Here is a 26034-nt window from a genome sequence, read left to right as displayed (position 1 = left end):
CATGGTTCACAACAAACTTTCTTAAATTAAATACTAATAAAACTGAAGTCCTCCTTCTTGGCACCAAATCCACTTTATCCAAAGTAAACAGTTTTTCCTTCAACATCGACAGCTCCCTAGTGTCCCCCTCCCCCCAGGTTAAGAGTCTGGGTGTCATCCTGGATAGCATGCTCACCTTCCACTCACATATCAACACCATCACCCGCACTGCTTATTTCCACCTCCGCAATATTACCAGACTTCGCCCTTCCCTCACCCCCCGCACCACTGCTATTCTTGTCCACAGTCTTGTCACATCCCGCCTTGATTACTGCAACGCTCTCCTCTTCGGCCTACCTCAAAAGTCCCTTCATAAAATCCAGCTGGTTCAAAACGCCTCTGCTCGCATCATCACAAAAACATCTTCCCAGCAGCACATCACCCCCGTTCTCCAACAGCTTCACTGGCTCCCTGTTCAACATCGCATCAATTACAAACTGCTTCTATATACATATATGGCCATCCACAACCTGGCCCCTCCTTACCTATCCGACCTTCTCCAGGTGCATATCCCCTCTCGCTCCCTCAGATCCTCGTCCTCCCTCCGCCTGTCAGTGCCCCCTGCCCGACTGAGCACCATGGGAGCCAGAGCCTTCAGTCACGCTGCTCCAAAGCTCTGGAACAACCTACCTCCGGACCTCCAAAACTGCACACCTCTTTCCACTTTCAAGTCCCGTCTAAAAACACACCTCTTCAGGATTGCCTACAACACATAGCTCTTCCATTTCCTATGTTTTTATGATTTTATGATTTTATGTCCTGTTTTTATATAATATCTCGTTTACTAATTTTTACATTGTATTTTCTTATTGTCTGTACAGTGTCCTTGGGTGGCATGAAAGGCACTTTTAAATAAAATGCATTATTATTATTATTATTATTAATATAAAATTATAAAGTGCACATCTAAGGTACCGTATTTTCACGACCATTCGACGCACTGTATGGTTGGGCGCAGTCTCATTAATGGGTGCTATTTCTGTATTTTACACATAGACAAAACGCACTGTATTATTGGGCGCAATTTTAAAGTGGTAAAACATACGCCAGCTTAAACATACGGCATGCATGCGCGCACGCTAAAAACATGTTAGCTTGTAGCATACGGTAGCATGCCAAGACATACAGATACAAGCGAAAAACACGTTTTTAAAAAGGCAACGGAAAACTGAGTTCCGTTGTATTTTATTTAGCCATCGTACAATGTACTCACGTTTTTCGATCAATCATCACCCAGAAATCCATCAAAGTCCTCATCCTCTGTATCAGAATTGAACAATTGTGCAAGTACCGGTAATCAAAAACGCCGTGTTCCCTCTCGTTGTCAGTCACTCTCATTGCCATGTGGCTCCACAGAAATGATGCCGGCTTTGCCAAAAACTCGAACAACAGTGCAAGCAGACACGTTCGCCCAAGCAGCCACAATCCATTCGCAAATTGTGGCGTAACTCGCCCGGCGCTGCCTCTCACTCTTTGTAAAGTTGTGTTTGCCATCGATCATTCATTGTTCCCATGCCGTTCGCAACTTTACTTTGAACGCCCGGTTGATGCCGATGTCCAGCAGTTGGAGTTCTTTAGTCAAGCCTCCGGGAATAACGGCAAGCTCAGAGTTCATTTGCTTGACTTGGTTTTTCACCGCTGCTGTGAGATGGGCACGCATGCCAAAAGCATAACCGATGGCTTGAAGTTTGAACTGAGCTTCGTAGGCGTGTCTCTTTGTAGAACTTATTTTCGGGGGTTCTTAGAAACCAAAACCGAAGTTGTTTTGCAACAATGCACATAGCCACACTCTATACAGGTGTTGGTACCTGCTTGGGGCGTACCTTTAGCGTCCACTTACACGCCCACCCTTCACTCATTGGCGGACATCTTCCCCGCATGCCTGTCCTCACTCACATCTGCCTTTTCTCTCTCTCGCTCTCCATGTGTATATATATACACGCCCACCCGTCACTGATTGGCCGACTTCTTTGCCGCATGCCTGTCCACAGTCACTTCCGCCTTTTCTCTATATAAACAGCGTGTCGGCTGTCAGTCAGGTTTTGGAACTCAGCGCATAGACAAGACGCTCCGCATCATAAGGCGTCCTGTCCATTTTGGAGAAAATTTTAGACTTTTAATGGCGCCTTATAGTCGTGAAAATACGGTAAACTAGTACTCAGCCTATAGTGGATTTAAGCCATGGTTGCATACTTCGTTTTTCTCAAGTTTGCTTTGAACACAACAGTCAGACTATGTTGATTCTGTTGGTCCTTCTTGCGCGGAAGTCTCTCTATGGTTTTGTGAAGACATCATTTCGGATGACTACACTTGGTTCGATGACAACACTGGAGACATTTTATTTTCAGTGTGGTTGCTAGGTCGCTACCACTGCACCGCTGAACTCTCGACGTGCCTCAGCGCACCGTCACTGTCAGACGAACACAGAGAAGCTCCACCCCCATTATTTATATGGACACGGAACACGGTAACCTTCCACACAAAATAGTTCCAAACAAGTAACAATCAGTGGCATACATCGAACTCAACAGAATGCCCAGAGGCTCATCAACCTAGTCTCTTATTTCTCTCCCGAAACAGTATCTTCGCCCGCTTGGTGTACCTTAGCCTTCTCCGCTACGTACAATTTCTGTTCATAGCTTGTAATGGAGGCTCTCGCTGGCAATCCGTAGTGGAGTCGTTCGATGCAATGCGAATGATTTCAGCTTCGAGTCTGGCTGTGGACAATGTTGACAGGTTTGCATGCAGTAGCCATACATTTAGCTATATGGCTTTGGCAAATTTGTTCTTCGTCGTGTTATCCATTTTCTTCGCTTTGAAATTATGCATAGCTGTCTGTCTTAGACGAGGGGGCAGAGTACTCACATCAGCTGTGTGCTTGGCCATTAAGTGGTATTTCAGACTCAACGTGCTATGATAGCTCAGTTTGCTACTGCAAAACATCCAGGTAACTTGTCTTGTCTTGTCAGTGGAACTACAGAATCTGGCAACATTTTAAAAGTAAACTTTCCATTCATAAAAGTATCCGTTTTCGGTGTCTCGCGATGCCGTGGCTGGCAAATCAGACGTGGGTGGACCTGTGCAGTGCGCTTGTTGTTTTGTTTCTGGTTTATTTATAGAACAACGTAACATCCGCTGTGACGTGTGCCACATTAATCTCACGAGAAAAAATTTATCCCGTTAAAATTCATTGAAATTAATGCCGATAATAACGCGCTAAACTGACAGCTCTAGAATAAAGGTTTTCTTAATTCTTAAATGCACACACATGTGCTACATAATTAAGTTCCGAAAACCGTTTTCGCTTTTTCAAAAAGTCATTCCTTATTCCGTTAACATGGACTTTTTGTGTGCATTATGTAGTCCTTAAAGGTGAATAATTGTGTCCTCTAGATGGCGCCATTTTGTGTAGTCTTTTGTGATTTGAGTATTTGCGGGGATGTTCAACACACAAAATGTATTTTCTCCTTCCTCGGCTGATCACACCCCTCTAAAACGTTTCGCGCACGTCGCGCAAGTGACAGGGAACAATGTCTGGTGGTTAGGAGGACTGCCTCGCAGGTCTACGGTTCTGGGGTCAAATTCCGGCTTCCTATTTGGAGTTTGCATGTTTTCTCTGTGCTTTTGGGGTTTTCTCTGCTATGCTGGCTTCCTCCCGCATTTGAAAAAGATGCATGTTGGGTTCAGTGAAGGCTAAATTGTCCATAGGTGTGAATGGTTGTTTGTTTTGATTGGCTGGCAACCAGTACAGGGTGTAGAAAACCTTTAGGAGCGGTTACACTGACTACTTCACAAATTTCACCTATCGTGGGTTCTTTGTGGACCGTAACCCCTCCGCGATAAACGAGGGTTAACTGTAAAGCAAAAGGCTTACTGCTTAGAACGTTGCCTGGATGTGGACGCTGGGTCAGCGAGGGACTTGGGACAGTAGCTGCCTTCACTCCTGTCACTGATAAGCAGAAAATACATCTTGAGAAACAAAGTTCTTGGATCGAAAATTACTTAATGAATGGTACAAGATAGGTGCCCTATCATTCTTACCCTGCACATCATCATCATCCTCAGTAAGATCAATGACAGCACCTTTTGGACGTGCTACTGGAGTAGCTGCTTTGGATGGAGTGGTTCCTGTGGCTTGGTTGTCTACAAGGAGAGAACAAAAAAAAGCCTTCAGAAATAGGGTACAAGCGATAAAAATGTCACAAAAAGTACATACTGAAATAATGATGATCTCATTGAAATTTTCTTTTACTTTTTTTTTTTACTCTGTGTGAAATGTGGGCCTGTTAAAACCCTGTAAGACCTGACCCATCAAAGAATAGCCAGAAAATTCAGATTCTTGGCTACTGAGATGTTTATTAACCCTTATAACAAAATCCACAACAAATATTTTGCTGTACAGTATCATGTTATTTATGAGATATATTTTATATCGCATTTGATACAGTGGGCGCTTTTGGCAACGTTTTGGTCATCAGTGTTAATTTCAGAACAAAAGTTCTGTCCATAACATTTTGAAATTATAGAATATGTTTTGAAGGTTTTCCTCTTTTCTTTTACACATGACACTTTTTAGTGCCTTTTTATTTCACTTTGTGGTAGGCGGAAAAACAGCTTCTGTCTTTCTTCAGGCAAAGATGCACATGACACTTTCCACAGTAGACATGTGAAAAGTGACTGCCCGTGAAATCGATCTCGAGACATCACATCACAAACTGGAGGGAGCTTGATTTCCATCTCCCAGTAGGCTCTCACACTGGACATCTGTACTAACCCCATATGCATGTACATGCCTAGAACCTGCTCGATCTCTTTGGCACTTGTGTTTACTGACTACCCCTTTTTTGGACACTGTACAGGTTTGTTTGTTCTGCAATTTCTTGTAACATTTCATCATTTACAAACTGTTTGAAATACAGATATGGTGTCCAGTCACACCTGTCCTCCGTCCCTTCATCAACACATGCAACAAAATCGACAGATGGAGCTTGATATTGTTATTTTTTTCCATCTGTATTCTCTCCTTTTTGCATTGCCCTTCACTGACTCCTTTCTGATTGTGTCTTGTGTTGTTGTTGGAACCTCAACATCTGTGCTTGTCGGGGAAACACTTTCCTCTTGATTGTCTTCCTCATCAGTGCTGTCTGAACTTTCATGCATGTCCTGGGTTGTCATTCCTTATCCTCATCCTCATCATCTTCTGCCAACTGCTCTGTCACTTGTACTGCCATCCATTATCATGCTGATGACATTTTCACTGTGCTTTCTCTTTCTCTCTCCTTCCTCGAGCCTTTTTGACATCTAAAAATAGACATATGGGTCAATATGGTATAGACATTGTTTCAGAGGAATTGTTATTGTGCAAGTACTCAAAATGTATTTGAAGGTGACATTTCAGTGATTAATTAGATTAATTAACCCAATATTGCCAAACGCATCAAATTTGATAAAAGAAAATAGAAGACTTTTCGGTGCGCCTTATAGTGCGGAAAATACGGTAATTGATCTGAACATTTTTGGGAGTAAAAAAATCATTTTCAAACCTGGTAATTTCGTGCACCCCATTGCCAGAGTGCAGTGGCTATGAATCACAGCCATTATAAAAAATGAAAATTATGTCTTGAATTGAATCTTAAAAAATGTAAGACAAAAAAAAAAAAGACAGCTCCCATTATTAAAAACACACTTTGTAAATAAGTTATCTGCCCACAAGATCTTTTGGAGTGGCAAACAGTGGTTTAAAAACAAAGAAACAAACAAACAAACAAACAAAAAAAAAACATGTAGCCCTGTGGGTTATAATGATGAGTTGGCACAGCTGAATCAAATATGTTTTTTTTTCTTCTCAGCCAAGAAATAGACAGTGTGGTACAGTAATTCTTTCCATGACCAAGCACACAACTCAATCTACTTCCTTAGCAAATCAATTTTCCTCGTAGAAATTAATAAAAAGTAGACCCGAAGGAATAAATAAGAGAACTGCACCTGTTTTAGATGTCAAGGATGTCCCTTGTGGAGGTCCTGGAGCTGCTGAACCTGTTGCTGCTGGACCAGATGTTGTAGATGTGGAGGCAGTCGACATGGCCCCGGCGACAGACACGGGAGAAAGCAGAGCCCTGGCTGGGGTCACAGAGACTCCGGCATTTGGTGTAGTTATCCCCCCGGCGCCGCCTTGGTATACGGCTCGGCTCAGTGCGAGCTGGCCCGAAGACATCTGGCTCGGGGGAGCCTGGAGTGCTGGCACAGTGATAGGGGTTGGAATAGAACCTGCAGCTGTGGTAGTGACAGGAGCGGGCTTGATGATGAAAGTAGTAGTGGAAGCAGTGGTTTTGGGCTTAGTGAGTGCACCCGCCGTAGGCAGAGAGGACACGGGGAAGTTGACCAGTGTTCCCCCCTGGCCATTAGTCATTGATACAGGCAGCTGTATGATGAGTGGCTGTCCAGTCATCACGCCACCCGCAGGCGCCGTCTTCAGCAACAAGGTGCCTGTCGGACTCTGAGTGGTGATGCCAGTAGCCAAGGTGGAGACGGCATTGGAGGAAGAGGTGATCAGTTTTATGATGGGGGCCTGTGAAACCATGGCTGCAGTAGTGGAGACAGGGGTTGGAACGAGTGGGCCGGATTTTGCTGAGGAAGAGAAGACAACCATCAAACGGTTACAACTGCTCGTAAAACCTGTTCGATCAGATGCAACCCATGACGACCTTCACCAACTCAGTACGCACCACCTTTTGTTCAAGACTTGACAAGTGAGCATAAGTATTGAAATGGACATTTAATATTCGGTGTCGTAACCCTTACTAGCAATAACTTCATCAAGCCTGTGACCCACTGACTTCACGAAACTGTTGCATTCCTCATTTGAAATGCTTTTCCAGGCCTCCAGGTTCTTATTTGTTTCTGGGGCTTTCTCCATTTCAGTCTAACCTCTTCAGGAGGTGACATGCATCAAGTCCTTTGTTGTGTTGGCAGTGCTACTATCTAGCTGCATGATGACGTTTCTCCCGATTAGTTTGAATGCATTTCACGCTAAAAATGGTTCTGTAGACTTCAGAATTCATTCTGCTGTTACATAATCAAAACCATTGGAAAAGCATTTCCAATGAAGAATGCAACATTCTAGTGAAGTCAATGGGTCACAGCCTTGATTCAGTCATTGCAAGGAAGATTTGTATCACCAAATAGAAAATGTTACTTACTTTAAATTTTAATTGAACAATATCTGTTCCGATACTTTCGCTCACTTTTAAAGTGGGTTGCTCCAGAAATCAGATCAGAATTGGCCTTCTGAAAAGTAACCTCGAGTGTTTGTTAAAATAATATTAGTTTTCACTTTTTGAATTACGGTAACAACTGAAGCAAATCCATTTCATTCTACAATAATCTAATTTATTGAGTGGAACGTGTAAACACATTATTTTTCCAAAGGATATTTGTTCTTTGAGTCATTATTGAGAAAACAAGGGGAACGGTGCAACTCACCAGCAGTGTGAGGTAAAGTAACAGCTGTAGTTGGGATCTGCTTCACCTCGATGGGTGCCCGGACTGGCCTGTTTAGAAAGATTTTAGGCTTAGAGACTTGATAGGCCTCAAGGAGTCCAAGCTGCCCACATCGGGAACAACTGACCACGCTATGGTTTATTTTATTGGTCTTTATTCAGCCATCTTTGAAAAACTTGATTCAGCAGCTTCATTCTTAAGACTAAAGCACTCTTAGTCGGCATGTCAGTTTCATCTTTTCAAGTGTGCTGACAGTTACACAAACGTTATATATGAATCAGCAAAGATTCAGAATCCTTTAAATATGAAATGGTTTTTAAGAACATTTGCTGACCATCTAGTCCGATGACACAACCGTATTTGCCACACTGACAATTGTCCCAGTATGCTTCTGTTCCTACAACTCAGGGCTGTTGAAATACAAAGCCATTTCTTTGGTCAAATTTTTGGAAGAAATCACATCTCCTCTTCACGAACAGTATGTCATTGATAAGGTCACGAATCTCTCCCCAGCAGCCATTGGTCAGGCCTGGGAATCTTCGCTCAATATATGTCCTCATAGTCCTCCTTAAGTTCTTGGGCAGCGCCTGCTGTCCAAATATGCCCACATAGTTGACCTTTTTCACCCATCTGAAATAAATTTCATAAGGGACGAAGTATCGAAATAGGTAAGAGGCGTAACGGTCAGGCCGGCGAGCGCCCGTGTTTCTTTGGGAGTTGCGGTACAAAACTTTCTCCAAGTGGGCAGGCAGTGGACGGAGTTTAATGTCCGCTTTGCATCTCCCTTCACTGCATTCTGCCAGATAATATGCCATGGTAGTGTTGTGTGGCATTTCTTTTTCCTCTCTCTGCCCCTTTTCTTCTGCTCCCTTCTCCTTCTTGCCATAGTGTGCAGGAGTCTTCCCGTCATTGAGCGCCACTTGCTGTCTGGCCGTCTCGGGCTGCGGCTCTACTGCCTGCCGACGGAGCACGCTGTTGGAAGGAGAGGTGCAGTTGTAACTACACTCTGCACGGCCCAGAGAAAGGCTCAGGCGTGATATTGTAGAACGTCACAAGACTCAGGACCAGGACATCAGGTGTCAAATACAGACCTGGACATATGCGTCCAAACCAGTCTGAGGAAATGTTTACATTCAAGCTGATCCTGATAAACTGAAGACATGGGGGCGTTGAATGATACCGATTTGGTGGAAGAAAGGATTCTTTGGACTGCCCATTTGCGTACAGCTCAGTAATTTACAGATAGCAACCCGGGACAATGTCAACTATTCGCACAGTGAACAGCTAAGTCCGGTATTGTCACGTTCATACAAGGGTCTTTTTTTTCTTATTTTTTTCACATAGGCAAACACTACTGTTTGCTCCACTATTTTAAATTTGAGTAGTTAAATCTATGATTTATTTTGTCATTGAAGCAAAGTTCATGGGGGAAAAAAGTGCCGATATTTCAAAACTTAATTGCTGTACCAATGACCTAAATTAGAAAAAAAAACCAATGAAAATAGCTGTCAGGGGTTAGCATGTATTCACTGTATAGAAACTTTACCGTTGAACTTGAGGTGTGTTAGCAACAGATGCTGTCTTGGCGGCAGTAGTAACAGCAGCAGCAGCAGCAGCAGCAGCAATAGCAGTAGAAGCAGCAAGTGACTACACAAAGTAAGACAGCATACAGTGTGAATACTTCCCCAGCTCATCACTCGCTTAACAGGCGCGCAAAGGTTCGAGTATCAAAGCTATCGCTTACCTCCTGTTTCCTTTTGTTCTCTGATGCCTGATTGGCTTCTCCAAACTTCTTTGACAGTCGGGCTATCTTGGCCTGGGAAATAGGAAGAGAAGCTTAATATTTGCAAAAATTGCATGCGTTCATATTACAAATTTTCTGTGTATGTGCAGAATCCAATTTCATTTGACTGGTCAGAAAAATATTTATCTGCAGCAAATACTATTTCTTTGTCTATGCCAGCAACATATCCTAAGAGGCAAAACAAATACATGTGGCTTCTACTCGATGATAGAATGTACATAATTAACATGTCTACCACTTCTTGTGACATTTTTGATTCGTGGTGTGCCATGAGATTTTTCTTCCAATATAAAATATGTGCCGTGGCTAAATAAATGTTGGGAAACCCTGGCATGATTGTTTAGACTGGTCAGTCACCCTTACATTTGCCTACATTGTTCATTTTCTACAGCACAGGGAAGCTATTCATATTGTATTTTCCTAAAGAGCTGAGAAATGTTGAAATGGAATTTTACTTTGTTCATTTTAACACACAAATGCACCTTTAATTAATGTGCTCATAATTGTACTTTGAACATGTCCAATCTAACATGTTTTCAGAGTCTTTGAAAGAACAATGCATTTTTTTTTCTTTTTTGGGGTGCGGGGGAGGTGGAGGGGGGGGGGGGTGCAAGTTCCAGGGTGACAACAATTGAGAGCCACTGGTTTATATCAATCCATTATCTTGAACTTACTTGGAGAGTGTGAATGACCACTTGGTGCTTTGTGGTACAGTCGATCTTGTCAACTCTGCCCTTCAACTCCTGGAAACCTTTCTCAAGAATGGTCATCTCAAGGTCCCTCAACTGTTCACACACTAACTTCTGCACAATCTAAGAAAGTGTAAAGCAGATACATCAGTTCAGAAAAGCAGCTTACATTGAAAGGTAATACGTTGTGATGCTCTCGAAAGCTCGGCACAACAGCTCCAAATATTGACAGAAGTGAATGCATCATTCCTCGTGTCCCCCAACCAAATTGGAAAAGCGATAGAATTGTACGCTTACCTTCTCAAGCTTGTGATGACTGCCAGCCTTCGCAGTGATTTTGAGTTCCAGCTGCGCCTCCAATTCTCCTTGATCCATCTTGGGTCTCTTCCCATCCCGTTTTATAGTCTGCTCGCCATTGTCACAGCCCTCTGATAAAGTGCGCTTGATTCCAGAAGTACAATTCTTGTCCTCTGACACTGTTTGAGAAACAAAGACATGATGAAGATTCAGTATGGAGTTTACTCAATCATGTCGTGTTTTCGACACGAGATCTACCACTCAAAACAATCTCAGTTGAAATTTACCAACACAGACAACAACACCAATTTTCATTTAGTTTGTTTATTGAACATAAAACATATACTGTACAGTAATAATTTGACAGAAAGTAAGGTAAGTAAAATAGTAAAAAGGAAAGAGAAATCAGTCATCATTCAACACAATTATTATGTTCAAGGGAGTAAGAAGAAGTAAAAAACATATCTAGTCCTACCCCGTGGTATGTGTTTATATATAAATAGATCATTTTTATATCAATCAGAAAAGAAAGAAAGTAAGAAGAAAGAAGTCTCCATTGAGGCTCGTGCTTTACCCTTAACCGTGATATTTTTACAACTTTTGGTTTGTATCGGGATTTTATACATGCACAGCCTTGCACTCTTGTGTCAATTTTCTCTTGTATTCATAATGGATATTGCAGTGCCTTTCTCTATTATCAACTTAGTTCTGATTTATTATTATATTTAATTAATGTTTAGAATTTATCACCTTAACTCTGATTGATGTAGGTTGTTTGTACATTTTTTGTGACTGCCTAATTTTCTATGGCAGGATGATCTGGACTGGGGTCAAAGCAAAGACAGCATAGGTATTCCATTTACACAGTCCTCTGGAGTACTTTCTTACATCTTTATAAACAAACAAACATACTTGTAAAAGAAAACATACTTTGCTTATTAACATTCCACTTCTATTTGATGAGTTACATAGAAAAACAAGTCATTCAAATGTATAAACGATTATTTACAAAAGCATTTTCATGAGAGTTGTGCTGTTTGCATCTCATGAAATAATTTTGTCTTCTGTAATTTGTATATGAAATTAGTAAAAAGTATTTGTTCATTCCCCATGATGCATTTGAAGGGTGTCCTTGGTTTTGGTAATGAAGTGTTACACGTCAAACAACTAGGCAGTTGAAGAGGTTGTTTTTTTTTTAAACAATCCAAATGCTTTCAAGTGAGCTGGTTGACATTTTCTTTAATAATTGGACAGAAGTCAGAACAAAAATTTTGCATCAAAGCCTTTGCTGCATTGGATGTAATCCCACTATCGCAAGACTTCTTCAAAAATTCTTGATGTCATACAATAGTGGAGGAAAAAGAAGAAGTCAGTGAGGCTGTTAGGTTTGTTTTTGAATCTCTTAGCTTTCAGCACAGTTTACTGGAGTACATCTCTAATGCTAAACAAGGAGTGACACCTTTCTAACTTCCAGGCAGTCTGATTTCAGCAGGAACATTTGAGACCTACATCTCTGGATCACATTCGTCACGGATGCAATGTGAGCGAATGAAGACACTCAATGGTTTGACCATGACCCGAAAGTTGTTCTCAAGCCACTTATATTAAGGCATATCTCAATTTTATTAAATGTTAATTGAGGATGTTTGAGGAGCAATAATCGAGGAGCTATTGATGTTTCCTTTGCGGGAGGGGAGGGGGAGTGGGGCAGGGTGTAAAATGAAATAATTTGGGTTTGTCATTCCTTGCAGAGTAACTTTTAGTTTGGGCAGTATTTAATACTGAAATTACTATTTTACACTTAACCACAATTAGGATGCAATTTTGTCAAATCCAATTGGTCCTATAAAGAAAACATTTTGCCGCGCAGGTCATTCACTGTTTTTGCATTCCACATAATACATAAGCAGCATATCAACATCCAACCATCCATTTTCGAATCCGCTTTATCCTCACAAGGGTCGCGGGGTGTCCTCGAGCCGATCTCAGCGGGCAATAGGCAGGGGACACCCTGAAATGGTTGCCAGCCAATTGCAGGGCACACACAGACAAACAACCATCCGCGCTCACACTCACACCTAGGAACAATTTATAGTGTGTTCCATTAACCTGCCATGCATGTTTTGGTAATGCCAAAACATGCATGCCAAACTCCTTGACGCCTCCATGAAATGATGACATCAAGGAGGGAATGTTTCACTTCTCCAAGCATGTGTCTCTCCTTGCTGCTCTGTTCTCCCTTCAAATTCTCAAAGGGATCTATTCTCTGGCAGGGGAACGAATACGTCAACAATGGAGCAAGGATCTGGGATGCAAATAAAGATATAAGATTTGGCCAATGAAGGCTCAACAAACATGCCAATCCATGCTGCTGTGATTCAGAAAGATGTTCAAAATAGGCAGTAATGATCCCAGATCAGTGATTTGTCAAAATTATTTTTTTCTGATGACAAATCATACCTGAGTAGTTTGAGAGGAAATAATGCCCATTTGTAATATGAAATGCAAAACAATCCATCTTGGCAGGTCTGAGATTCTGATTCGCAGGAAATCAGGAGCCAATCCCCAACTGATTTAAGGCAAGAGGCAAGCTAATCCCTGCAATGGTTACTAATCAATCCACATTACATGAGGTCACAGTGTTAAAGTAATAATATTTCATAATTTTGAATAAATAGCATCGTCAATGTCTGGTATCTGCTTGCGGTATCCTGAACACTGCCGCTGCATTGTACATGTGAGTGCCAAACCTTTTTCAAAATCCACCTCAGCCACTTTCACACATCAACTTTTACAAGAGGAAACCAAGGAGATTTCCACAAGTAATTCATAATGGGCTAAAGCAAACGCCACCTCATCGTTCCATTTCAGACAAAATGCAAACATTCAAAGTAATTAAGTCCTGTTTGCTTAGTTCCTGGTCATCAGCCTCATACCAACCTCTGCGTGGCGCTGAGCTTGATGCGAATAAAGTGAAGCTACCTTCTCAACTATATGAAGTGATTTGCCAGTGCCCCTTACCTGCATTACACGGTGGAGTGGAAGATGGGCGAGATGGCTTCGAAGTCGACCCACTGTCCATTTTTTCTTTTTTGGCCTCCACTTTAACGATGGTAACCTCCATCTTGTCTTGTTTTAGTAAGCCTTTCATAGACTGATTTTTGCTCGTCCCTTCCTCTGCATCCTTTTCCCGTTTAACATCCGCGGAGGAAGAGAGTGAAGGAATGGAGGAATCGGAACTAGGAGACTTTATTTGGGCTGTGTTCTGGGCCTTGGAGGTGTCCGTTTCCATTGGGACTGTGCCATCAGATACTGGAGGCAAAGAAACTGATTCTTTAGAGGTGTCCTTATCATCATTAGCATTGTCTTCGACTATAGTTTGGTCCTCCTAAAAGAAGAGAAATTATTTAATTAATTATTCATACATAAACTTCAATCACGAGATGCAGTTCAACATTGACCCAGGAAATTACCTCGGGCTTTTCCAACACCTGAGCGCCCTCCTGATGCTCTTTGGATTCCTGTGCTGCTGGTTCAGAGGTCTCCTTCAATGAGGGTGACGGCAAGCTAGTCTTTTCCTCCTCCTCCTTTTTCTGTTCAAAGTTTATAGCATGGAATGGTGACGAAGGTCCTGAAAGAGATTCGTCCTTCTCTTTTGGACTTTGCGAGGGTACGGGCGAGGGGGACAGATTGAGTGAGAGGAATGGTGCAGGAGAGCTCAGGGAGGTCATAGAGGCAGGGGATGTAGCGATGGGGGAGTTTGAGTCCTGGTGGCTGTTTTGCTCCGCGTCCTTTTGTCCATCCTCTCTGTGTGAACCGTTCATTAGAGGCGGTGGCGGAGACGGTTCGGATGCTGCTGCCAACAGAGTGCTGTGAAGAGCTTCCAGTTGCTGCCGATCACTGATCTTCATGGTTTTCCGAGCACGGAATATCTTCTTCTTCTCCTCCGTCACAACAACTTCCATTGCTGCCTGTGGAGTGACAAGGAGATATTAGATGCCATGATGAGCCTATTAGAAAGACCACGTGGTTAATCGGAAGGTTACTGCATGGTCTTTCCGACTTCATAGTCTGTGGTTATCTGCATTGGAATATATCGGCTGTAGGTTCTGAAAAGAAACACTAGAGGGCCCTCAAGAGCCCTAATAATGCCATGGTTGTATTTTTCCAGAAAGTTCTTTCCGGGATCTACATGCCACCACATTGCTTTTTTTTTCCCTTTTCTTATTGCCCCCAACAATTCTCTGAAAGATTCTAAAATAAAGAACAATCTCATCACAAATACACAGATATGTATTATCGATGGAACAAGGCCACAGTTAAGGTGGAACTCAGTGAGCCAGAAACAGCCTCTCTCATTAAATCCTTCCAACTCAAAATACAAATTTTGGTAAAATTTTTGAAGTCGGTTAACCTTTGACCCATTATCTGACGAACACAAATGACACTGAAGCTTACAAAGAGCAGCAGCAACCTAACCTTCCTCCCATCCCCCCACTTTTCTATTGGTTCAATCCTCAGCCTATCAGAGCATATGAATTCAGGCCGGTCTCCCACAGCGGTACAGAGGTTATGCAAAACATGGAAGACTTTCCGTAGTATATAGTGTTGTGCCCATTTTATCTTTGCAGCACCTTTTGATTCTTTAACAGCATTCAATATATGTGCCTTTAATTTGCATACAAAGGCTCTACCTGAGATTTTAAAGTGATGTATATGTTTATAAAGGAACTACATTCACTGGAAATGCATAGATTAAAAAAGCAAACACATTTTTCGGCCAGATAAATACAAAACACAACCGAAGTTGCTGGCAAAACTATAGCAAAATATTGGGTCACTATAGCAACCACATACTAACAAAACCCATTAAAACAAACAGAGCTTCATGTAAAACAGAGCCGATGGAAAGCTGATTTCCAACCACATAATAATATACGTGACTCTACTAATGTCGGTTCGCCTTGTTGTATTGCTTACCTACAAGACTCGAACTGAAAGGGCCTTACTATTTGGGTGTGAGAAATGTCAAATTCTCACTGAATATTACTGATTGTCAGATGAGATACTGGTGCAGACGCACAACAATGTTCATTCATGACACAAGGTATTCTTGCAGTGGCTCAAAACTAAAAGATCAAGGTGACCCCCAGCAACGTATGAAATATAGCATAAACAAGTCAGGAGTGATGTTAACTACAAACATGATTACCGCAACATTCCAACGTCGGCGCACACTGCGCCGAGCCCCTCCCCCACCCAGCGGCTTCATCTGCGCCAGGATTCAGTGCAGTAACTCAAAATGGCCGTTGGCTCTGTTGTTCGCTGGCAGGCACAACTCTCACTAGCTAGCTGAAAGAGGTTCCCTGTCGAAGGCATCAGGTTGCAGCAACAATGTTCAGTCAAAATGTAGGGCACTTAAATTAACAAACATGCTCAGATTAATTGAGCATATTTGCTCATATTAGCTATATTTTATTCCTAGTATACTGTATATACTGGAAACTTCAACAGAGAGGTAGGTATTCACCAAATATTGAGACTCTTCTTCCGAGTAACAGTCTCAGATGTGCTGTTCTGGCTTAATCGTTTGACAGTAGCTAAATATGCTCCTACTATAGGTATGTTACAAAATCCATATCACCGGCCATTTTCTTCCCATTTTGCTGTGCCGGATTTCCCAAACTTGGATTTAGCTTAATTTCTAATCGTTTTGCAAAAGGAAATCATGGTTTTAACTGACCGATGACAGAACTAAATCCCTTCGCCACTTTGTTTTTCAAATTTTCAATTTTGCTGACAAAGATCATAATGCTCTGCCATTTTGGCAAAAAGCTAGTACATTTGCCCTAAAATGTTTTTAGCAGCCATCCACACATGTCTAAATTTGAAATCGTATCACACATACTAACAACCACATGACAAGTGACTCAAACATTCGAATGTAAGAATTAATCAGAATCACTTCCTGTGTTCTATGGCAGAACTTGCTAACATCCAGGCAAACATCAAAGTTAATATAAGACAAAAGTTTGCTCACAGTGCTAGTCTTTTGTAAGAACATTTTTGTCACAAAAAGTATATGCGTGTATGGCGGCCGTTCTAATATGAAATTTTTGCTCAAATGCTAAAAAAAACACAAAAGCCATACCATTAAGCGACAATGGTAATTCTTGGATGACGTTAGCATCAAGGAATGACCTTGACAAATTATGAAGCTCCACTGAGAACAGTATACAGACTGACTATCATATATGGCTAGAATTATCTATGATTGTCATCTGCATGCTTAAAAGTCAAAGAATTGTCAACCTTTTGCTGGATGTTTCACATTGAGGGTTATGTTGCGGGGGAAGGGAAAGGGCAAGCAGGCCAGCAGCTGAACATAAAAGGAAGGAGGAGGAGGAGCTCTTTTCAGACTCGCCCATTTTCTTCTTACAGGTAGGGGTGAATTATGTGAAAGGGTGTGGGTGTGTGCCATGTTGTTTCGTGCACCGGTACATTCACTTGTATTACTCAGCTAGTGAAATCCATTTACCACAATGTAAAAGAAGACATGGCATCTGACAAATAGCCTGCTCGCAGATATAAAGTGAATGTTATAGAGCTGACAGAACTGCGCACTAATCTGTTGTCGATTTTACAGTGCATTGCAGAGATTCTCAAGAATAACTCGGGACAACTGCATATATAGAGACACACGGTACCTCTCGTAAGAATGTGTCATGCAGTTGGTCACATGGTACTGGTAATGTTTCTGCGAGTATTTAAAATACTATAGTAAAATCATATATACTACAACCATACCATTATGGTTTTAGGATAGTTAGCATAGCATAGCAAATGAAATAGCATAGGAGATGACCTTGAACGTAACATAAAGGAAGTAAAGATAAAAGAGACAACAATGTACTACAACCCAAAAGTGATATGAATGTAAATATTTAAAGTTGAAAATTTGGGTTAAGTGGGCTTTAAAAATAAACAAAAAAAGGTCTGTCTTCATCATATGTGAACTAGGCCTTTGAGGACTGTGGGGGAAGGGATAGGCTTTGTCCTGTGCAGACCTGCAGGAAGAAGGAGGAGGAGCTCTTCAGGACTAATCCAACTGCATTGGAGCATGTCCTCAATTACCTTGTAATTTGTGCTAAAACTGAAACTGTCAACTTTATGAACCTAAATGTAGATATTTGATTTCTGAATCAAACAAATACAACAAAAAAGTCAGATTATACAAACAGTCAATCCTCTTTGTATATAATTCTGTATAAATCTGATGTAGCACGCTAGGGTACAGCATATAGATTGTCAACATCTACTGTAGCTAGCAGCGCAGACGGACGGAACAGGAGTAAACGACACAAGTAGTTGCCAAGCAACACCCCTCCCCCAACTCGAGCACGGACTAGTACACCGTATGGAAAACTACAGCCAGTATGGAAGAAACCATTTGGAAAGAGGGCAGGGGGAGAAAGAGAAATGACTTTGAGGGGAGGAAAAAAAATAAACAATGTCAAAGACGATACCAGATTATACATCGGGTAAATATATGGATTAAGTTATCTATATTCCCCTCAAAAAAGATTTTTAATAATTGAAAAGCTGTTCTCTCATTTTCACCGATAACTCCAGAGACTGTGTATTACTAGTTTTTATTCGTCCTAGAGAGAACTAGTCGCGGATATTTACAGTAGAGTGTGTGTGTGTATGTATGTGTGTATATTATAAAAAAAAATATATATATATACTGTATATATGGGAACAGCAATGATACTGCGCAGAACCCTCAAGCTTCCTGGCCTCTGGTAGAGGACCCGAGCTGAATGAGGGACGGACACCACCCGAGGGGTGAGACGAGGATTTTTTTATACATTTTTATATATATGTATGGACACACACACATACACATATTTTTCCCCAAAGTACATGTTAGACCGACAAAGACAAGATAGGAGAAAGGGGGAGGAGCCTACTTCAGACCATAGCATTAATTTTAAAAAATGTAATCTTAAATCCATTGAATATGCTCTCCACTCACAAATTATTGACACAGTTATTTTAAAAAAAACAATGAGCCCAAAAAATACGCACAGAGACACAGCACATTCTGCTCCAAATCGCACTCAAGCCATGTGCAGCAGCATGCTCCCCCACCAGACAAAATTGCCCCCCCTTCCTTTTCTCATATGGACTGAACCACTGAAATGGTGGTGGTGAAATTGTAGCTTGTTCAAAAAGACAAAAGAGTGAAATATTTACCTATTAAACACTCCTAGTACTGTTAAAGGCACCCAAAATGGAAAAATCTGAGTAAATTTTATCCAATTTATAGGTTGGACAGTTTTTCTTTCAAAGAATGTTTGAAAAGAAGCCGAGAAAACAAATTGAGAAGGTAAACAGAAGAAGACAATTGTCGCAGAAGGTTGGCATACAACATGAAATCACAACGTGAAAAATGTAGTTAGCATGGTAGTGGTAGCCTTGCAGCGCATGAAAGCAGAGCACAGTCAGAACCACTCCAAAGCCTCCATCTGCCCTACCAGAGCAGACAGAGCGATTGTTCAATGGACTGAACCATACAAACACAGGGGTGCTGCCTTAAAAACAAGAAGGTGGGAGAGAGAGAACCAGTACTTTAATTGGACTTGAACCGTACTAAATAATTCCTTACCCTTTAACTTTGCTTTGTTGTTGATAAAATAGGTGGCTTGATCTTTTCTTAGCTAAAAACACAAGGCATGTTTTGGGGTATATGAAGCATAAGAAGTAAGTGTGAAATGTGATACAAATAAACTTTCATTTGCAAATCCAGCCAGTCTTCTGTAAAAGCCCTGTTATAAGAAATAAACAAGCTGCAAGTCCGTTCTTTGCCCATCCCCCACCGTGTGATAGTGCAGAAACACAAAATGGCCACCAGTTCTCCTGCGAGCAGCAAGCTCTGCTGAGACATGAGTGGATCCATGAACAGACTCCGCCTACCACGCAGGAAGAAACAACAACAAGGAAAATCTAGCAACAGAAAACTGCATTCTCATGTACGGTACTGCATGGAAAAACAGAAAGAACTCTTATAAAAATAAAATGAAATTGTATTTCCCTTGTTAATGTAGTTGCTAAGAGACCATGTTATGTGATCACTGTTTACTATTTAACTATGAGTGAAGCGGAGAGAAAAACATCAAGTTTTGATGTTTTTTTAAAAGACTGTATTATCTATATTTATACATCCAGTAAAATCAAAGGCAAGTCAGTGAGAGCTCAGAGTCTGCATTCCAATAATACTGCGCACGGTGCATATGGTTCCCCTCCCCCTACCCTCACTGTGCTCATCTGGATTCAGTGAAACTCAAAATGGCCACCAGGTCTGCTGGTGCACTGATCCTGCTACCTCGAGCACGTCTTGTGTTACAGCTCTTGTTCATTTTTTGCGTAGTTCCTCTGGACTCGATGTCGAGTGATGATGACTCAAAGGCGAATTTTGCAAACATTGACAGTAGCGTTAGATAACTATATTCTCTTTCTCCACTGGGTCGGCATGATTTTTAAATGTTATCCGATAAATATAAAACAAGAGGATAGACTCCCCAGCACCGGCTGATAAATTCTTAATACATAGAACAATGTATGTCATGTATGTCGATTTGTGTCTTTCTCACACTTGATCACATGAAAACTGTCGGCACAGAACTATAAATACAAATTCTCATGTTTATTCACAATTCAGATGTTAAATCATACAATCAAAGCTTAAGACACAGTTAAGTGTGCTCAGGTGGACTATAAAACTGAATTATCAATTCACAGCCCAAAAAAAACGCACAAATAACTTAAAAACTTGCAATTCAAAAGCACCGCCTCCTAGGCTGCCAAACGGGAGTACGCATAATTTGCTCTTCTTTTTTTCACAGGCTGAGTAGAAGGAAAAAAGGGAAGAAAAGGTGGGGGAGGGTAGAAGCGCCAGTTTTCACTCAGCGCAGTGTTCTTTCGCGATATGCTATCACGTAAGTTCTTAAGGGTGCAAAAAATAAAAAATGCAGGTTGGTCCATAATGCAAGAAAATAAACAAGTAAACAAGACCAATAATGTGTTAAATTAGTATCACCAAGCACCTATGAGGTTTAAAAATTTTGAGCGTTCCAGTTAATACCTGTTGCGGTGTTGTTGATGAATGTTTTATAATGTAATGAGCAGCTTTAAAATTACTATTTTGAAAGTTTTACGGTTGGACTATAGCTAGCACCAAACAATCGGGTCTGAAATCAAGAGGCAGACACAGAGCGGCAACACCCCTCCCCCACACCAGCACACTGCCTGCTCCAGTTGGAAGTTTTTTACAGCCAAGCCCGGACTAAACCATTGCAGCAGGAAGAGGGTTACAACAAACAGCCCTAAAACAAGGACACGTTCAGCTGAGGCAAGACCATTTCAGCCTCATGTATTTTAGTTCAGTGTTGTTTCCATTTCACTCAGCTTACCTACGAGTGGGAGCGCGTGTTCTTTAGATAACTGTTAGCGCTCATGTCTGTTTAGCTATAAATGCGGCCCAGCTCAGTTTTTTTTGTTTTTGGAATGTTTGTTCGTATCAAAGGCAAATAATCACTTTGCAGAGTAGAATCCATCAATTCTGTGTTAAAAACCTTTTTATCTTCCATATATGGTCATTGAGTAGACAGCATGGTCTTTGCAAAACAGAAGCACAACAAACATGATCGGTAGGACTTAGAACAGGATAACCACTGGTACTCATGCGCGCAACATGACACTTCCCCTCCCCCACTCCCTGCTTCCGCTTTAATCGATTGTAGTCAACACGACGTTCCAAAATGGCTCCTACTGCTCTAAGTTGTTACTGCAGAAAAGCTCCTACATCTATCTCCGCAGAGTTCTCCTGGTGCGTTTTCTTGAGAACCATGTTTTTGATTTTTTTTTTTTGTTGTTAAAGCTATATTTGCAAGGTTGCTGTGAAATCTAAAATGTTGTGAAATCTAAAATGTATATTTTATTTACTGAGTACTATAATTAACAATTAAATATAGGTCCTAACTAAAAAGAGGGACACAGAATTCCGACTTGAAAATGGAATGTCTATTTTCAGTTAAAATGGGCGTTTAAAACTAAAAAACATTTTAAATACCTCAAAAGCATCTGGATCATGATTTAAGCTGTCCACCGTTAGCTATAGGCATGTATCTGGTTATATGTTACCTTTGGCACAATGGTGATCTAATTTCGTCGAAGGTATGAGTTAATTTGGTGGCTGTTGATCTCACACACAAGTAAGGCACCTGGCTCACTCAAACTTCGCCTCTTCCTGTGTCGCTGCCACACCCTTGCATGACGTCGTCCAAATGACTGCGACAAAACAATAACTTTGTGATAAAGATGGAAGAACAATGCCCACAGAAGAGAAAGTTTGCTTTCAGGAAATTCCGAAAGCAAACATTCAATACTAAATGCATTCAGAAGTCCTCTTTATGGCATATAAGTGCTGCAACAAGTATGTTTATTTTTTGACAAGAACAAAATATGTCTGACATATCGTGCTTGACAACATGTCATTATTTAGCTAGCATTTGGTTTACTTACAGCTCTGGCCTCTCCATCTGGTTTGATTGTGGGAACTGAACCAGTCAAGGTTGAATCTACAGGAATATCCATTTAGGTACTGGCTTCGGTTCACCAGGCAGTCTTTTGAGAAATGGCGATCACAGACAAACAGCTGCTGGGTGGTTTGTCGCATGCTCCCAAAAATAAATTCCAACCATTTTTGTCGATACAGTAGTTTCATCTCTAGAATTAAATTGAATACTTGGCCATTTTGGGAGAAAACGTCATCAGGTGGAGACCGAAATTGCAACATGATCACATTTATCATAACATGGTACTTTATATTTGTTTTTTTTAAATAATAGATTTATGTGAAGTGCATCAAAAGAAGATATGCTTGTTTAAAATAAAATGAAGTGTGGAGATCTTGATAATTTAGTTCCCAATTAAAGTTATGCAAACTATTTAAATCAGTTTCAAGTGCGGACTCTCACAACATCACTCCAAAAGCTCCTTCAGAAGTTGACTTCCTGGTGTGTTTTGAATTGTTGTCTGCTGCAGAACCAAAGTGTGCTTCAGTTACAGGTTACGAACTGTAAGCCGAACATTCTCCTTCAAGATTTTTTGGTAAGGGGCAGAATTCTTGGTTCCAGCAATCATAGCAAGTTGTCCAGGCTCTGCAGGAGCATAGCAGTGCCAGACCTTCACACTACTATCATGTTTGTTGGTATAATGTTATTTTTTTGAAGTACTGTGTTACATTTACGGCAGATGTACAAGACGCACTTCCAAAAAGTTTAACTTTAAGCTCATCAGTCTATAATACTTCCAAAATTCCTTTTAATTTTTCAGTACAAAAGGAAAGCCTTAATGTTCTTTTTGCTCAGCTGTGATGTTCGCCTTGCAACTCTGCCATGGATTTAATTTTTGCCCAGTGTCTTCCTCATTGTTGAGTCATAAACACTGACCTTAACTGGGGTGAAGGAGGCACGACAGTTTTTTCGATTGACGAGAGTGGCTCAAACTACAGGAGACAAGTTTGTTGTGGAGTTTTCACATACTTGGCCAATAAAGATGATTCTGATTCGTTGTTGTCCTGGGTTCCTTTGTGACCTCCTGGTTGAGTCTTCATTGTGGATGCTCTTGGGGTAATTTTAGGAACCTGGTCACTCCTGGGAAAGTTCACCACTGTTCCATGTTTTCTCCATTAGTGGATAATTGCTTTCACCGTGGTTTGCTGGAGTCATAAAGTTTTAGGAATGGCCATGTCCTTTCCAGACTGATGGAAGTAAATTATTTTATTTCTCATCTGTTCTTGAATTTCTTTGGATTGTGGCATTTTGTTGCACTTTCTTGATAGCTTTTGGTTGGCTTAATTTTGTCAGACAGGTTCAAATGAAGTGATTTCTTGATTGAACAAGTCTGGAGGTAATCAGGCTTGGGTATGGTCAGTGAAAATAAACTCAACTTTCACAAAAAAGATTAGCCACAATTGATTCAGGATTAGACAAAGGGGACTGGTACTCTTTCCTTTCAGGCCCAGGTAGCTTTGAATAGTATATGTGTATACTTGGGTATTCTTTGTCTGATATTTATATTTGTTTGTCGACTGTAAAAATGAAAGTGGGGAATATATGCAGCAAAATAGTAACTTAAGTCAATGAAAACTATGCACTGTACTTCTACAGCTAAGAATGCTGTTTGATATTGATTTTAAGATACTAGAAACCATTAGTGTAACGTCTACTATTGAGAGGGGTTTCTGTCCCCTGAATGGAAGTGAATACATTTATTTACTTTGCTACCTTTAAAATTAGGCGACAGATAGTGACGAAAAACAGCAGCCTGCTACGCCCCCAAACCACCACCACCACATATGTTTAAACAATTATGCAAGCCCTACTACCAAATTGCCAGTTCACCACAATCTTGAAAACAATGTGGTAAAAATTATCACAGCGTAACATCGTTGTTTCCATTTCCATATTTTCTTCCCTTATCCACTGATTTCCGTGAATATTACAGAATCTCCATCCATTTTTTGTACCTAGGGAGGCTCCTGAATCTAGTGGATCACTCCACAATGTGAGTAGAGTGTGACAGCAAGAGTCCAAATGAAATTCCAACCTTTAACCAATACACAACCTGTCTATAAAGTTTTGTAGAAATTGGTTATGTATTATCAATTTACTCATCTTATCTTAGATGTGATGGCTTTAACAATCACTACTAAGTACGCTACTTTTACAGTTCTACCAAACCTATTTATAACCCCAGTAATCTGGCGGCACCAACTCTGCCAGCCAGTTTATCCCAGCGAACCAATCAGCAGAGAATTTAGTGCTTTTGGTTTAGAGGACAAGAACAATAGCACTGGCACACAGAAGACCAGGTATGTGCTGTGGAGCACTATCTTTGATGTACCTCTAATTTCATTAATTGACAGGCGAGCCCCTAGTTCGCGGAGTGTTAGACTCGACAGTAATGATGTAATGATACGTTTCTTTTTTTTTTTTTTTACCAATATGTTGACATAAGGCCTAACGATTTGACACAAAGTGATATATCGCTTTTTTTGAACTGCGATATTAAAACTTGAATAATCAAATCAATCAGAGCCGGTGCCCAAACACTGGCCACACCCAATACAGCCGATATGAAGGCCGAGAAGAAGACAGGTTCAACATATGTTGAATAGGTAGACTGAGGAAACCAGAAGCAGTTGATGAAGGCTCCAAAACAACTGTCATATCAGTAATGACCTCCAGAGGCCTGGAGTCAAGGTTTCAAAATCTCATGTTGGCAAAGACGTCCAAGAACAAAAGCACAGATGCTTCACCAGAAGATGCAAACCACTCATTAGCAAGAAGAATAGAGAAGCCAGGTTTCGCAAAAGTACAGATGACAAAAATTCTGGGAATTGTGTTTTACAGACTGATGATGCAAATCATCATATTTTAAGTCTGGAGCTTTGAGAAACAAAGGATCTTCTCATGGTCCCAAGCATACAAATTCATCTGCAAATAAGTTGAAGTAATGGGTTGTCTTGGACTTTCATGGCATCTTTTGGATGCCCCATTAATCAAGATTGAAGCAACATGGTGGAAGCAGGTTTCAGACTGCCCAATTGTATCTCCAGACATAAACCCTAAAGAGCATGCACTTTACCTGCGAAAGGCAATCAACTGAAAGGGGTTGTTTCAGTTATAAATGCACCTGCTTTGTAATAGTCTCCGAGCTCTGTTAACAGAATGCTGGGGAGCAAACATAAGCATGAAAACCAAGGTACACATAGGGTAAGTAGGTAGGGATAACGGTGTGGAGAAGTTTCAAGCAAAGGATATGAAAAGATTTCACAAGGAGCATGGTTTTATCAATCATTGGAATGGAGAAACCAATCCAAACCTATCAAGACATGTCCAGCACTGATCAGAGATGCAGTCAAGGTGTCCATGATCACTCTGGATGAACTGCAGAGATCCACGGCTAAGGTGGGGGAATCTGTGGACAACTATTTGTCGCACACGGCTAAAATCTGGCCTTTATGCAAGAGTGGCAAGAAGAAAGCCATTTCTCAAAGATAACCATAGAAAGTCCCATTTGAAGTTTGCCAAGCCACCTGAAGGAGCCAACAAATGTGGAAAAAGGTGCTATCGTCAGATGGGACCGCAACTGTATTTTTGGGAGAACTGCAAAAGGTTACGTTAGGTGTAAAAGTAACACTCCCCATCACCCTGAAAGCATCATCCCCACTGTCAACCATGGAGGCAGCATTAGGGTCAGACGAAAACAAATGTCCACTTTATGCTTCATGTTTCAAGTGGGATTAAATTAAAGTCAAATGTAAAATCAACACGCTGTTATTCAAAACAACTTTGCAGATTCAAGGACAATGTAAGTCATCTCGCGAGCAGTTTCCCCGCCAATGTGGCGCACATATTGGGCTTGTGATGACGTGTCGGTCGGATGTGTCTGGATGAGTGTTCAAACTGCAGATGCATCGCATACATACCGGATTTATATCCACATTCGGAGGACGAGGTCGAATTTGAAAAAAAAAAAAAAGAAGTCGAAATTGTACCGTTCACACATTCTCGCAAGCATGTGGGCAAAAACATCTGCCCTCAATACAGCTTCAAAAATTGTGAAAACTGCTGA

At 41.1% G+C, this 26034-nt stretch overlaps 1 protein-coding gene across 2 annotated transcripts in view; it reads right to left on the bottom strand.

Moving 5' to 3' along the window:
• atf7ip (activating transcription factor 7 interacting protein) overlaps nucleotides 1–26034 on the bottom strand; it is a 35614-nt gene that overhangs the window by 5228 nt on the left and 4352 nt on the right. Inside the window, exons 2-12 of one of the 2 annotated variants that reach the window (XM_086119617.1) lie at nucleotides 13803–14300; nucleotides 13351–13717; nucleotides 10330–10508; nucleotides 10018–10155; nucleotides 9284–9355; nucleotides 9086–9186; nucleotides 8464–8511; nucleotides 7522–7589; nucleotides 6025–6666; nucleotides 4081–4182; nucleotides 3914–3988 (exon numbers count right to left, since the gene is read on the bottom strand). In XM_086119617.1, coding sequence (XP_085975743.1) covers nucleotides 3914–3988; nucleotides 4081–4182; nucleotides 6025–6666; nucleotides 7522–7589; nucleotides 8464–8511; nucleotides 9086–9186; nucleotides 9284–9355; nucleotides 10018–10155; nucleotides 10330–10508; nucleotides 13351–13717; nucleotides 13803–14294 — 2284 coding nt within the window. In that variant the 5' untranslated portion in view covers nucleotides 14295–14300. The remainder of the gene's footprint in view (nucleotides 1–3913; nucleotides 3989–4080; nucleotides 4183–6024; nucleotides 6667–7521; nucleotides 7590–8463; nucleotides 8512–9085; nucleotides 9187–9283; nucleotides 9356–10017; nucleotides 10156–10329; nucleotides 10509–13350; nucleotides 13718–13802; nucleotides 14301–26034) is intronic. The other variant, XM_086119616.1, reaches the window with a different exon arrangement.

Source organism: Hippocampus guttulatus, chromosome 9 (genome assembly GCF_054856545.1).
Source record: "Hippocampus guttulatus isolate MCC_2025c chromosome 9, RoL_Hgut_1.0, whole genome shotgun sequence".
NCBI lineage: Eukaryota > Metazoa > Chordata > Actinopteri > Syngnathiformes > Syngnathidae > Hippocampus > Hippocampus guttulatus.
This window is presented reverse-complemented; position numbering and strand designations above follow the sequence as displayed.